At 43.3% G+C, this 15211-nt stretch overlaps 1 protein-coding gene across 5 annotated transcripts in view; it reads left to right on the forward strand.

Annotated features, from left to right (window-relative positions):
- Nucleotides 1-15211, forward strand: part of DLGAP2 (DLG associated protein 2) — a 395598-nt gene that overhangs the window by 354446 nt on the left and 25941 nt on the right. For all 5 annotated transcript variants that reach the window (XM_077926383.1, XM_077926382.1, XM_077926384.1 and 2 more), the window contains 2 exons: nt 9730-9815; nt 11608-12023. In XM_077926383.1, the coding sequence (XP_077782509.1) occupies nt 9730-9815; nt 11608-12023 (502 nt within the window). The remainder of the gene's footprint in view (nt 1-9729; nt 9816-11607; nt 12024-15211) is intronic.

Genomic DNA, 15211 nt, shown 5'->3' on the forward strand with positions numbered 1-15211 from the left:
TATAGAATCCTGCCACTAGTAGAAACATAGACCCTCTTTTGACCTTGAAGGAGAAGTCCTGACATAGGCTGTTTGTTCTTCCCTGTTTCGCTAGAAAAGGAAGAACACTGCACTGCATGGTACAGGCACCAGTAACTGAAAGCACTTCTGCTCTGCTAGTATTTTAAATACTTGTCCATATAGGCTTATACTTAAGGATGTCTATGGCATCTCTGTCCCATGTATGAAACTGGTAGAAACTGAATGTTACTAGTGACTTTTCTTCTTCCTTTTCACTCGTTGGTGAGGGGTACCTTGAAGAAACAGAGGGCAGATGTGGAAGTAAACCATGAGGTGGTATAGTCCCTGCTTTCAGATTATTCATCTGAAAACATCTCCATATAGAAACAGACACTCATCAGCTTGTATATATTCAGTTGTTGACATGGTGACAGTCTTCACATAAGGAGGCTTTCAAATGAATGCTTTTCGCTGTTTGAAACTTACTTTAAAATTGTAAGGACTGTACTACCTCGTCTTGCAATTTGAATCAGGCCTTAAAATACTCTACTACAAAACAGTTAGGTTACTGCTGGTCATATGCTGAGGAAGAAATACAGAGTGAGCGGCTGTGAGCAAACATCCCTGCAAGAATTATTACCAAAAGTTGGATTACACTAGTAATACTTGGCTGTGTATATAGTGTTACAATTGGAAGTATATTCCTTTACAACTGTTGATTACTAAGCACCATTGGTCACAGGAATGGTGCTCCATTAGCAATAATAGTTACAGCTACCCCTAGTGCTAATGCCTACTTGTGTATATTCTTGAAATGAGTAGGCAACACTGCTGGTAAAAAAATACCAGTATATCTTGGGATTATTCAATGGACTAAATAAAATCTTTACCAATCTAAAGTTCAAAATAATATTTTTCAGTAGCTGTCAGGTTTCGAGGTCAGTGGTCACTGAAAGCCTCTTGAATACAACTGTCCATTTAAGTAAAGGTCATAAGGGTGACCTCTGTAAGGATCTCAGGAGTTCTGTAACATGCACCCCAATAATTCAATTCATTTTATTAGGTTCAGCTCATTTGTTACCAAAGGGGGGGGGGAGCTCTCTTGCATTTTTCTTTTACCTTGTTCCTTATGAATGCTGAGATTGCTGTCGGCTCCGAAGGTGCCTTGTAAGAAACCATCCTCATTAAGTAGAATTACTGCCCCTTTTAGACAAAAGCCATTCCAGTGACAATAATTATTGCCAGGTTTAAAGAGATGTCGTGAAAAGCTTCTTGATTAGATATGTCTCATTTAAAAGAGATCTTCTAAAAGCACTCCTTCCAGGAGTTTGGTAATGTGCAGCTTTAGCCAAGGTCCTAGGCATATAAAATGCCACTGGGCTTTGATAGAAATCCATATATCTCCCTCTGTGACTTTGCTACAGGCCTACAGCTAATGTATAGAATTCAATTTAGCATCAACATAAAATGTTCAGGTCAGCTCTTTTTCTGTATGCTTAGGCAGTAATTAAGCGTGGAGCTCTTAACGATTCACGCTGCAGTACTCTGCAATGAAATCACTTATTTATTTATTTAAAAAAGAGAAGGGGTGAGGCTTAGATAGATGATAATAAAGAAAGCTTTGAAGTGTCTTTGATAGTTTGGGTTTCAAGGGATTCCTTTCCTGATCAGGCTTCTCTGCTGAAACAGGGGAGGTGCTGGCAGATGTTGTCATCTGTCCTGTACAGTCGTCCCGCCTTTAAAGGTGATGTCTTTTATAAGAGCCTTTCCTATTAGCTAGTTTTGTTTTGTGTACTTCACATATTTGCCCAGCAATTTGCACAGAAAGAGTTGAATCTCTATAGCAACGAGGCATCTCATGTTCGGTGTCTATTGCTTCCTTTCAAGTACAGCAAATGACAAACATTATTTGTCAAAGGTATTGACTCTTTTTAAAAAAGAAAGGAAGGAAGGAAGCTGAAATGTATATTTTCAGTAGGACAAAGACTTTCTTCCACGATCCATTTGGCAGATCCCACGGACAATACTGGGTCCACGAGGCAAGGAGACCAACAGCAGTAAAATTATTCCTCTAAGGATAAACCCTTTATGGTTGTGCCATTTGTGAAAGAAGATTTGTTTTGTCGTATACCTATTGCCAGGGTTGCAATAAATAAAAGCGTCCTGACTTTTAATGTTTACAGTGCAGGAAATCATGTGCTTCATAAACCTTGTAGGTTTTCCTAGTGAAGCCTGTATTTAAGGCACCTGAGAAATTGGTTTTATTTACATACTTATTTGATTAACGGCAGCCCGAGTTTTCTCATTAGATGGCTGTGCAGTGACACTGCCTTGCACCTGCATGTCTTTCCATTCATAGCAGGCTCATTAATTACTGAATTTTTAAAATCACACTCTGTTTTAACAAGGTTTGTACGCCAGCGGTAGCAGTGCGGAGGACTGCAGCTTAACTTAAGGCAGTGAGCTACTCCTGACACTCTTCATTTTAACCATTTTGCCTCTGCAGATGGAAATCAGCTACCGACTCTAGTAGGAATTTCATACAGAGCTGTTACAAAACTCAGATTTTCAGAGGAATAAAAGCAACCATGCGTACAGTATTTAAGCCAGCGGGAGTTATGCCATCAACACTATGCCACGCTATAGCCTCTGTGCTGACAAGGGAAATTTGGAAGTAAAATATTGTCTCTGTTTTAAATATCCCTCCAGATTACTTGGAACACTGCAAGTGAGCTTACCCCACTCTTGTTTACTTTTATGTTTCAGCCTTGTCTTAGATCCACCCCACACTTTACGGGAATTCCACGGGAATTCGTCTGCCATTTCCCCTCTTAAAGGTAAAGGTAAAGGTACCCCTGCCCGTACGGGCCAGTCTTGACAGACTCTAGGGTTGTATGCCCATCTCACTCAAGAGGCCCGGGGCCAGCGCTGTCCAGAGACACTTCCGGGTCACGTGGCCAGCGTGACATCGCTGCTCTGGCGAGCCAGAGCCGCACACGGAAATGCCGTTTACCTTCCCGCTAGTAAGCGGTCCCTATTTATCTACTTGCACCCGGGGGTGCTTTCAAACTGCTAGGTTAGCAGGCGCTGGGACCGAACAACGGGAGCGCACCCCACCGCGGGGATTCGAACCGCCGACCTTTCGATCGGCAAGCCCTAGGCGCTGAGGCTTTTACCCACAGCGCCACCCGCGTTCCCATTTCCCCTCTTAGAGCATGCATAATACTTATTTTATTTTTATTTATATCCCAAGTGTTCTCAGATCGCATTCAAATAAATACAATAAAATTCATCAATAAAACCAACTGGGGAGACACACATATCTAAACCTTTAGGGGAACGCAACAGAATGTTGCAGTCAGTTTTGGCTCCCTAGTGTACACACCCAATGGATGCGTGTTTCCCCTTCACAGGTCATGTAATCACTGCAGGAAACACTGGTACTGGTGTAACCCAGATGCCATGATTCTGCTGCAGGCAAGGCCTATGGTTGTAGGGCAGGATCCAACCAAGTAGTTCTATTTGTGCCATGGGATTTCCCCTCTTTCTCCTCCATGCATTTGTCCCGTCCCCCCATGAACTCCTCAAGTCTGCTCGAGGGTTAAAGGGAAACCCAGAACAGATTTAGGGAGCACATAGGGAGAGAAGAGGGCAAAAAGTTACTTTACACAGCCAAACATTCTTGCCCTAACAGAGCTACTTTGTTGGGTACGCCCTATGGTATTTCAGAGCCAGTGTGGTGTAGTGGTTAAGAGCGGTAGACTCGTAATCTGGTGAACGGGGTTCACTTCCTCGCTCCTCCCCGTGCAGGTGCTGGGTGACCTTGGGCTAGTCACACTTCTTTGAAGTCTCTCAGCCTCACTCACCTCACAGAGTGTTTGTTGTGGGGGAGGAAGGGAAAGGAGAATGTTAGCCGCTTTGAGACTCCGTCGGGTAGTGATAAAGCAGGATATCAAATCCAAACTCTTCTTCTTCATATGTAGAATATATACCATGGCTTGTATCCAACCGAGTCATGACTAACTTGTCCATTGATTTCAATGGGCTCTGCTCCGAGTATGTCTTAGTAAGGTACCACCTCACCATACTATAAACCAGTAAATCCATGGCCTTGTACAAGTAAAGATCTTTGCAGGAGTATCGACACAGTTCCAACCTCCATGCCCTGCTCCTGGTAAGCCACAGCAACACTGGTGCCAGAAAACACCACCACCACTCTCGGTCGGCCTCTCTTGAATCTTTACATATGTAAATTTGCTTTACACTGACCAAAAGAGCCACATTGAATGCTTCCTTGTTGTGACCTTCACTTATATGAGGAGACAAGCAGCAAGTACACAAGACCACACTTGTCGATTCATACCACCACTTCGGGATTTGAATCCAGATCGTTGCCAGGTACATAAAGCTCCTATGACATAGGACTTTGAACCTTGTGGGGTTGGGTTTTTTTATTAAAACAACAGCCTAGAATAAGGTTCTAGGTGTTCTTATTCTAAGGCTGGGTAGCAGAAAGATCAGCGAAAAGGCCTATGCTGGTCTAAATTTAGTTAAGAAGATACCAAGGAAGCCATAAGCTTCTGTTTTCAACATTACTGTCTGACCCAGATCACTGCCAGAACTTGGCAGGTTGAGACGTCTCACTATTATTCTCACATCTACAAGGTGTTGGCTATCAAGTGAATATCTAATACATACACTTTCATGTTCTTTTTAATCATCTCATTGCCAGTAAAATATAGGATTACGTAATAATATGGATAACAGGTTAACTTTGGGGAGGATAAATGTTTGCCCCAAAGACCCATTCTAATAGGATACAGTCAGTTTTCTTAAGAAGTTTGAGAAAATATTGCCATCCTTTACATCTTCTTGTAGGTTGTTGTTTTTTTTTTTTTTAAAAAAAAGTTAACTAATTACAGTGGTGCCTCGCAAGACGAAATTAATTCGTTCCACGAGTTTTGTCGTCTTGCGATTTTTTTCATCTTGCAAAGCATGGTGTCAGGAAAGTTTTGGAAAAGCTTCAAAAACCTCAAAAAGCTTTAAAAACCTCAAAAAAGGCTACCACACCGCGTGCTATGAGTTGCTCCTCGAAGTCAAGTCGCAACTGTATTAACGGTGTTAAGAAAAGGAAACAAACTTTCAAGACGTTTCCGTCTTGCGAAGCAAGCCCATAGGGAAAATCGTCTTGCGAAGCAGCTCAAAAAACAAAAAACCCTTTCGTCTTGCGAGTTTTCCATCTTGCGAGGCATTCGTCTTGCGAGGTACCACTGTAGTGAATTGTTACCGTATATACTTGAGTATAAGCCGACACGAATATAAGCCAAGGGACCTAATTTTACCTCAAAAAACTCGGGAAACTTGTTGACTCGAGTATAAGCCGGTTCACCACACCACAAACCTCCTGGTGGGTCAGAGTGTGTGTGTGTGTGCGCACGCGTGTGCGTGCATGCGCACATAGCAGAGGGGGCTTCTCTCTCCTCCCCAGCCCCTCCCATCCCCCTGCCTACCTAGGGTGCTGCCAAGAGGCAGAGGCTGGTGGCAGCAGTGGCAGAGGAAGAACAAGCAGCCTGAAAGGGTTGCTTTCAGGCTGCTCATTCCTCCTCCTTCACCCCCAACAGCGGCAAAGGTGGACGAGGAGGAAGGAGCAGCCCAAAAGGGCTGCTTTCAGGCTGCTCGTTCCTCCGCTGCCGCCGCCACCAGGAACCCTCACTCAAGTATAAACCGAGGGGGGCTTTTTCAGCTTAAAAAATGTGCTGAAAAAGTGGGCTTATACTTGAGCATATACGGTCATTAATTTGGTTGCCTTTCACACTCTAAAAGGTCAAGGAATACTGGTTTACATGGCAAAAACATGAGGTCTTCAGTATGAAACTCAAGTTACAGTCATACCTCGGGATGAATACACTTCAGGTTGAGCGTTTTCGGGTTGCGCCCCGCCGTGACCCGGAACACGTTACTTCTGGGTTTCGCCGTTCGTGCATGCACAGACGCTCAAAATGACATCACGCGCATGCGCGGAAGTGGCAAATCGCGGGTTGTGTTCGCTTCAGGATGCGAATGGGGCTCCAGAACGAATCCCATTCTCATCCGGAGGTACCACTGTATTTGTAAAGATCAAATATATGCTGAACATCGTTTCTTAAGGAAGGTGCTACAAAACTAATAAATATATATGCTATCTTTTTTTTGTTTTAGTTGTTGTTGTGGTCAACCATACTTTCAGGATATTTTTCTAGGAAGCAAGCAAAATTTCCAGAGGTTCCAGTGATAAATTACACACTGTCATTTAATGAACTCCTTTTAATAATATTCACAGTGAACAGATATATTATTATAACTCCATCAACAATGCGCAGAAGCTGTTTTTGTGGCACCATCTCACCTTTCTAAAAACAGTCTGACAATTCATAGCATATTTTTCCTGCCTTCATGGTGTTAAATAACTGTTGATAATCTTCAGTGCTAGTAGTAATAGACAACAGCAAGCTGTGTTGGGGGGGGAATGTGTTGTTACTTCCTTTATCACTGCCATTTTCCCATTTCCCCTTGAACTTCAAATCCTTGTGATCTGTTTTCAGTAAGAGATTACAACAAAAGAATCTAATAAACCTTCGGCTCCTACAGCTACCACCGATAGATTTATCAAATAATTAGCATTCGTTCTATAGCTCGGATTATGCTGCTGATGTCGATTTCCTGTTCCTAAATATTAGAAATCATAAAATGGTACCGTGGGATGAGGCATTAAACAATTAACAGAATGCAATGACACCATAACACACATGACGTATGTGTGGAAACAGCATGGGACCAGCAGGGTTAGGGAGACAAGAATCTGCCATGCTCTGTCAGCAGTGACTATCACATCCAGCCCTGCATTTACTAGCAGATCTATTAACCCTGATAGGTCTGTGTGGCCTCGAAAATGTGCATATAAAGCAAAGGAAGTGGAAGCTAGAGTGGTGACTGGGAGCGGCCGCCGAGACCATATAACACCGGTCTTGAAAGACTTGCATTGGCTCCCAGTATGTTTCCGAGCACAATTCAAAGTGTTGGTGCTGACCTTTAAAGCCCTAAACGGCCTCGGTCCAGTATACCTGAAGGAGCGTCTCCACCCCCATCATTCTGCCCGGACGCTGAGGTCCAGCGCCGAGGGCCTTCTGGCGGTTCCCTCATTGCGAGAAGCAAAGCTACAGGGAACCAGGCAGAGGGCCTTCTCGGTAGTGGCGCCCACCCTGTGGAACGCCCTTCCAGCAGATGTCAAAGTGATAAATAACTACCTGACATTCAAGAGACATCTTAAGGCAGCCCTGTTCAGGGAAGTTTTTAACATGTGATATTTTATTGTATTTTTGGTTTTTATGGAAGCCGCCCAGAGTGGCTGGGGAGGCCCAGCCAGATGGGCGGGGTATAAATAATAAATTATTATTATTATTATTATAAGTTAGACATGCTTCTCACCTGGATGCCTTACAATTCAGGTACCTATCCCTCTTCCTTCGTAAAGTTCATATGCAGAGGATACATTCCATCCCTGCAACTAACAAGTTATTTCCTGATGGCCTTGAAAGGACCAGTCTACTCTACTGCAGATCACTGGCTTGTCTTTCCATACTTACAACACATTCCAGAGTGCAAAGATGTTTCTCTGTACATAACATTTGGAGGCTTAAAGACAGCCTTTGATGCAATGATAGAGAGTGTAAGGGGTGGGGGTGGGTTGGGAACGAAATCCAATTTAGACAGCAGCCTCTCAAATTACTAGGGCACCCTGCGTCCAGGGAAATATCTAGGAAGCATGCTTACATAAGCCCTGGGCAGTATAATACTACTAATATTCATAATAATGAGGTGAAGCATTCCAGTGCTATATCTATTAGTAGTAGCAGAAATATTTGTATTATTGCAAGCTTGATTATGTAAAGTGCCCATTACTGTCCATTTCCTGAATTTTACAGGCATACAGGTAAACTTCTCTCCACCTGAACACTAAAAGCTCACACATATATATATATATATATATATATATATATATATATATATATATATATATATATTTGCTTTCGTAGATTTTCACGGGTACAGGAATGCAGGTTTTGGTGTCCTCGGGTGTCTTCCCGTGTAAAAGATGGGGTGTCTAGGCGACGTTTCGACGAGGTCTCACTCGTCATCTTCAGGCTGGTGCTTTCGGCTTCTTGTTACTGGAACAGAGCTCTGTTCCAGTAACAAGAAGCCGAAAGCACCAGCCTGAAGATGACGAGTGAGACCTCGTCGAAACGTCGCCTAGACACCCCATCTTTTACACGGGAAGACACCCGAGGACACCAAAACCTGCATATATATATATATGTATACACACACACCGTATTTTTTGCTCTATAAGACTCACTTTTTCCCTCCTAAAAAGTAAGCGGAAATTTGTGTGCGTCTTATGGAGCGAATGCAGGTTGCACAGCTATCCCAGGAGCCAGAACAGCAAGAGGGATTGCTGCTTTCACTGCGTAGCGATCCCTCTTGCTGTTCTGGCTTCTGAGATTCAGAATATATTTTTTTCTTGTTTTCCTCCTCCAAAAACTAGGTGCGTCTTGTGATCTGGTGCGTCTTATAGAGCGAAAAATACGGTGTATATATATACGGAGAGGGTCCCCTCCACTGCCCAGATTTATTTTTGTGCACTTAGCACTAAAATGTTTAGCTTGCCAAATTGCATAGAAAATCCTCATTTGGCAATGGTTTCTGCTTCTAGGCATGGCAAGAAAATGAAAGGTATTAAAACATGGAAGTAATCGCTGGGGTATTTAGAGAGTGTCAGCCCTGGCAAGCTGCATAGAACGATAACTTGGAGCAAGATATATGCCTCTTGTATTGATTTTTCTGGCACTGAGAATGTAACATTCAGAACTTTTAAAATCTAACTTAACTAAAGAAAGTATGCTTGAGGAATTCAGTTTCTGAAAATTTCAGTACAAACTGCTCTGATCTGCCCCTCCCTGTCCAATGTGCAGACTGAAAGGTTTACTCTCCTTCAGATTTTGCGAAGTTTTGCAGTACAATTCTCAGTTCCAAAAATGTTTAAATTGGATGTTTTAACATAAAATCCATTTAGAAATGTGCACATTCAGATAAAATATACGTGCAAGTGAATAATTTGTGATGAAATACATCTCTAATTGCATAGTTTTAAACACGAATTTTCATGTGGATTTTGATTAATGCACAAACAGGACAGACCTATGAATAACCACATACAAAATTGGCATAGACTGGAAATAAACTAATCCATCCATCCTGAATTAAAAGTTCAGTTTTGATCAGGTACTACAAGAGTGCACATAAGGAGCTTTTGAATCTCTGGTGGTCGAGAAGAGGGATGTCAAGCACAATGCGACTCCATGTGTTCATTCAACATGGTTTCCAAAGTACGTGGGAAGAATGACAAAACAGAGCCATAGTTGCTCCTCGCAGTTTTGTAATATACAACAGCATACTATTTGAAATATTTCACTCCATGAGATTCCCCCCCCACCCCATCCTGTGATCTCAAATACACCTCCTTGCAGATACCCTGCGCTGCAATCAGTGTGTCTGATCCATTTGTAGACATGTTTGGGCCCAGACTGCTACTCGTAAAGAGAGAAATGTAATGTTAGTTTAAATCCACGAGGTAGTAATAATTCCAGGTTTTCAATGTTCACTTCTGCAGATTTATCTTTTGTGTTGAACTAGGTGGAAACAGCAACTGATTCAGATACCGAGAGCAGAGGCCTACGGGAATACCACTCAGTTGGAGTGCAAGTGGAAGATGATAAACGGTATGTCAAGCAAAGGCACAGTGTGTGTGTGTGTGTGTGTGTGTGTGTGTGTGTGTGTGTGTACATGATATAATGTGGTGTGAGTCTTCAAGAAAACATGTGCCATGTACGTGCATGTATTTGGTGTGTTTACATGTGAACATTTTACCATTATTAGAAATCATTGAATAATAGCTATGAGCAACCTTGCCCCACAATTAATATCTATTCTATTTATTTATTTCTCCCAAAACAGCTTACTGTTTTAAAAAGTCACATTAAAAAAAGAAACCAAAGTATTACTACCTACACAATGAAAATCAATACAAATTTGTTTAATAAAACCAAACAAGCAGCATGTTATACAACCATATAGAACATCACTGCTAGCCATCTTGTTGGATGCTAGCTACTCCAGTTTGGCTTATCCAAAAGCCGATTGGCAAAGAAATACCTTTAAGCCTTGCCTTAAAAATAAAAATAAAAAATCAAGCCAAACCAAGCTCTCAGAGAATATTTACATATTTTAGGCCAGAGTTTGGCAACTTAAGGCCCATGGGCTGGTTCTGCCCATGAGCCCATGGCCTGTTCCATGGATCGGCGTGGGGATTCCACAGTGGTTTCTTTTCATGGCGCGGGCACCATTTTTTTCCTGCCGACATTTTCCCCCCTCTCCCTCACCGCAGTGGAACCTCCTCCCTCCCTCCTCCTGGTGCAGCAAATTTTCGGCCAATTGCCTGCTAAGGTTTGAGGCCCTGGCCAATGGGCAAGCAACGGCTGCGCGTGGCCGAGAGGAGGAAGGGGCTGGATTGAGCTGGCCGAGTACATTTCCAGCAGCCCCTCGTTGGAGCAAGCTGTTTGCCACCACTGCTTATGCTGCCACCACTCTGCCAAGTGTGGCTCCTGTGCCTACCCTTGCGAGCAGTAGAGGCTGTCGTCATCAGTGGAGGAGGAATGAGCAGCCTGAAAGCAGCTCTTTTGGGCTGCTCGTTCCGCCACCACCGCCAGCCTCTGCCTCTTGGAAGCTCCCTAGGTAAGCAGGGGGACAAGAGGGGCTGGGGGAGAGAGCGGGGAGAGAAGCCCCCTTTGCCGTATGCGCATGTGCGCATGCACACACACACACACTCCAGCCCACCAGGAGGCTTGTGGTGTGGTGCACCGGCCCACCCCCCAAAAAAGCTTGCCGACCCCTGTTTTAGACCTTAAGATTGGTCATTCATCTATTTGCTGTTATTTGGTTTAGTGATAATCTGAGTCACTGCGGCATTTTCAGGCAATCTCTCCAGTTCACTTACAAATGAGGTGCTTTGTTTTCTACTGTGGGAACAAATCAATGTTCACTTCCAAAGGTGAATGAATGAATGAATTTATTAATACGGTCACAGACCAGCTTCAACACACACAATATCACAGATCATAAAAAATCAGAAATACAAGGGACAATATGACAATAACAAGGATTTAAATATAAAAATTAAAATTAATTGTTAGCGTGCCCCCTGTAATTAACATTTAGGGGATTGGACATTATGGGATACCACTTGCTTCCTGCGATACACTTCCAAAGGTGGCTTGAATGATTTTCATTAGTATCGTTCTTCTGATCAATAGTCCCATTGTGTCCTATGTAAAGTAGGCTTCATTCACTTGCTTCATTCAAATAACCATGTTTGATTTTTATTAATATTTCTGAACAGTAATGATAAGAGATTCTGAATGGCTGCAGAGTTGAGATATTGTGATTTTATCAGGCAAAAAAAATGTATTTTTGGGCAATATGTGGATTTGTGTGCTGTTTTCTGTTCCTCTCCAGGCATGGGCGGTTTAAGCGCTCAAATAGTGTAACAACAGCGGTTCAGGCTGACCTGGAACTCGAAGGCTTTCCAGGACACATAACAATGGAGGACAAGGGACTTCAGTTTGGTGGTTCTTTCCAGCGGCATTCAGAACCCAGCACCCCTACTCAATATGGTGCGGTAAGAACTGTGCGGACACAGGGGCTGTTTAGTTACAGAGAAGATTATAGGACCCAAGTAGACACCTCCAATATCCCACCACCTGAACCTTGGTTGGAACCAGCCATTGAGACAGTTGAGACAGGGCGGATGTCTCCATGTCGACGAGATGGCTCTTGGTTTATGAAGTTGCTACATACTGAGACCAAGAGGATGGAAGGATGGTGTAAAGAGATGGAGAGAGAAGCGGAAGAAAACGATCTTTCCGAAGAAAGTAAGACCATAGCCATATTTTGCATTTTCTTTTAGAGTACTTCTGAAACAGTCTAGTCCTTCTTTAATGTTTATATTATTGCTGTGATCACTCGGGGAAATCTGATAAAACCCAACCCTTCTTATTAAATCAAAGACCTATAACTTTATTTTGTAGTAGTAGTAGTAAGAGGAAGAAGTTTCTAAGGAAAGTTGTTGTTTGATAGCATGCTGACCTCTTGATTATTTGCACTGCGTATGATGCACCTTTGGGATTTTGCTTCTATATGTTATATGTCTCCTGGGACTATAGAAGTTAAAACCTATTGAGTTATCTACATAGAAAAGCTCACACACATATATTCCCCGTAGTCTGTGATTTCCAAATATGAAGGAGAATTCACATTTGATCCCACAGAAACATATAATACAATTTCTTGAAATTTGAAGGAAAGGAAGAAACAGAACATGGCCCATGAATTCTCAGAATTTTCTGTAACTTTACATCACTGGTGTAGCAGCTAACTGTTTAAAAGTTATATTATACTATTGTTATGTTATGTTATGTTATGCTATGCTATGCTATGCTATGCTATGCTATGCTATGCTATGCTGTGCTGTGCTGTGCTGTGCTGTGCTGTGCTGTGCTGTGCTATGTTATATTCAAATACGGGGAAGAGAAAAGAAACAAATCCCAACTGCATTGCATTTTTAAATTCCCACGCCCAAAGTTCAGAATCTTTTGAGGGCTTATTCCATGCTTCCACTTTGGATGGTAATCATGATTCAGTATAAATATTGTCCAACCAGTGTGATTTGTTCCATATTTTCACAAGCATCATTGGTGCCACACTATGATTGCTTGAATCCCATAGCAGTGCAACTGGTGGGACTGAGCTGTTGAGCCACCCTCCTGACACCGGCGTCACTGCTGCTTACCTGGATGTGGCTAGGGTGGGGGCAGGGTGGGGGCCATATAGGCCTATTGGTGCAGCCAATCCCGTGACCCTGCCAGTGTGCCTGTGCACCCCCCTCCCACTGCCAGGCACTATCCTATCCCCATCCAGGTAAGCAGGTAAGCAGTCTTCGTGTGGCCCTGATTCTGTTCATAAAAAAATATGAAACAAATCACATTATATAAGCAGTAGATGCCATGCTTGGGTTTACGGGGCATTTCCAGTGCTGATCAAGGCATCCATCCTCAACAGGAAGAAGGGGAATTGCTTTGCAGACTGCATTATATTACTGAGCTCAGCACTCTATGCCTCTTTGTTTACGATCTATTACCACCTATTGTCTTTTATTCGGTTGACAACAGGGGTCCACAGAATATTGCCACCAATGGTAAAAACCATTTTATTCTGGAAACAGCAAGGAAACGCTGTTGCCTCTTTCGAAATGAAGCCAGGTTGTGTCCTGTGTTCGGACACAGCATCAGTGTGGGGAAGGATGGAGGGGTTACTTCAAACAGACTTGTTCACCACCACTCATCCCCTGTAAAATGACACCAGGAATCGCATAATGTACGTAAAGGACCCCTGGACGGTTAAGTACAGTCAAAGGCGACTATGGGGTTGCGGCACTCATCTCGCTTCAGACTGAGGGAGCCGGCGTTTGTCCACAAACAGCTTTCCGGGTCATGTGGCCAGCATGACTAAACCACTTCTGGCTCAACAGGACACTGTGACAAGTACCAGAGCTCATGGAAATGCCGTTTGCCTTCCCACTGCAACGTAGGTTGGTTTCCCTGCCTTTAGCCCCAATGGCCACCAACAGCCATGGCATGTAACAATATAATTCGCTTTTGCAGTTCAAGCTTCTGCATACTTACTTGTTTCCCATGGGGCTTCTTTCCCTCAGAAGGAAGCCTTCTTAAAAGAAATGGAGGACAGATATTTGTGGGGAAAGAGTTACGCTTGCTTTGGGGCTTGTTTGAGTCTTCCTGATGAAAAGCTCTTTTCTCCTGGTTTTTCATCACATACCACCTGACACTTTTGCGCCTTCATGGGTTGATAAGCGCACACTCAGGAGGGCGTCGTGATATCGCAGCCTGAAATAACAAAGAGTCTTGTGGCACCTTAAAGGCTAACAGATTTATCGTGGTCTCTTTATTTTCCTTTGCTGTGACAGACTCTGGGATTTGTCACAGCTTGAAATGCATCTTGATCGACATACATGACATGAACACTCCTTGATGAGAGTAAGTCGTTTGGGCTCAAGGCAACCGTTCAGGTGCTACTATTTTCTGTGGTGAAATACTGCTTCCAGTAGGCTTTACAGGAAAGTCTGTATATTTAACATGTCAGTGCTTGTCCATCTCTGTATATTAATGTAGCCTGAGTAGATCTTCTCCAAGATATAACCAGACGATATTGATGGCATAATACGTTTATGCTGTTTATCTTCTGTGATTTATGCCTACCAATAAAGGTTTAGCCAAAGTAGATATGCGGTTTGAAAGGCAAGGCTGCTTCCTGTGAATGCAGATTTGAGCAAACACGGTGGCAGTGAGATTCTAAAGCTCCACTCGTGTCCAAGTAACACCAGATATTATACACCCGCAGCATAGTCAATTCTCTTTTGGTTGTGAATGTGCTGTTTCAAGGAGTTTGCAAAGCTATTGAAAACAGACCCTAGGAGTTTGCCTCGCAGGTATACTGCGTCATGGTCTAACTCATTTGGGCTGTAGTTTTTGCTTCTGATTCCCTGGGTAGTTGGACATGCAAGGCAGCTTTTGCTGTGGACAGAATAATCAACCTGATAGAAGGGAGGAGGACAAAACAGTCTTCCCAGTTCCCCCACTCCCAAGACACTGCCTCTGGAGAGCCAGTGTGGTGTAGTGGTTAAGAGCGGTGGACTCGTAATCTGGGGAACCGGGTTCGCGTCTCGGCACCTTCACATGCAGCTGTTGGATGACCTTGGGCTAGTCACACTTCTCTGAAGTCTCTCAGCCTCACTCACCTCACAGAGTCTTTGTTGTGGGGGAGGAAGGGAAAAGAGAATGTGAGCCGCTTTGAGACTCCTTCGGTAGTGATAAAGTGGGATATCAGATCCAAACTCCTCCTCCTCCTCCTCCTCCTCTTCTTCTTCTCTGATTGCCCCACCATAAATGCCTGCAGGAGACAGCAAAGGAGGTATCAAGTTTGACTGGCAGGTTGGAGGATAAATCTTATGGGGTTTTGCTTAGAATGTGTAGATTTCCAAATGGGA

This window comes from Podarcis muralis, chromosome 3, assembly GCF_964188315.1.
Source record: "Podarcis muralis chromosome 3, rPodMur119.hap1.1, whole genome shotgun sequence".
NCBI lineage: Eukaryota > Metazoa > Chordata > Lepidosauria > Squamata > Lacertidae > Podarcis > Podarcis muralis.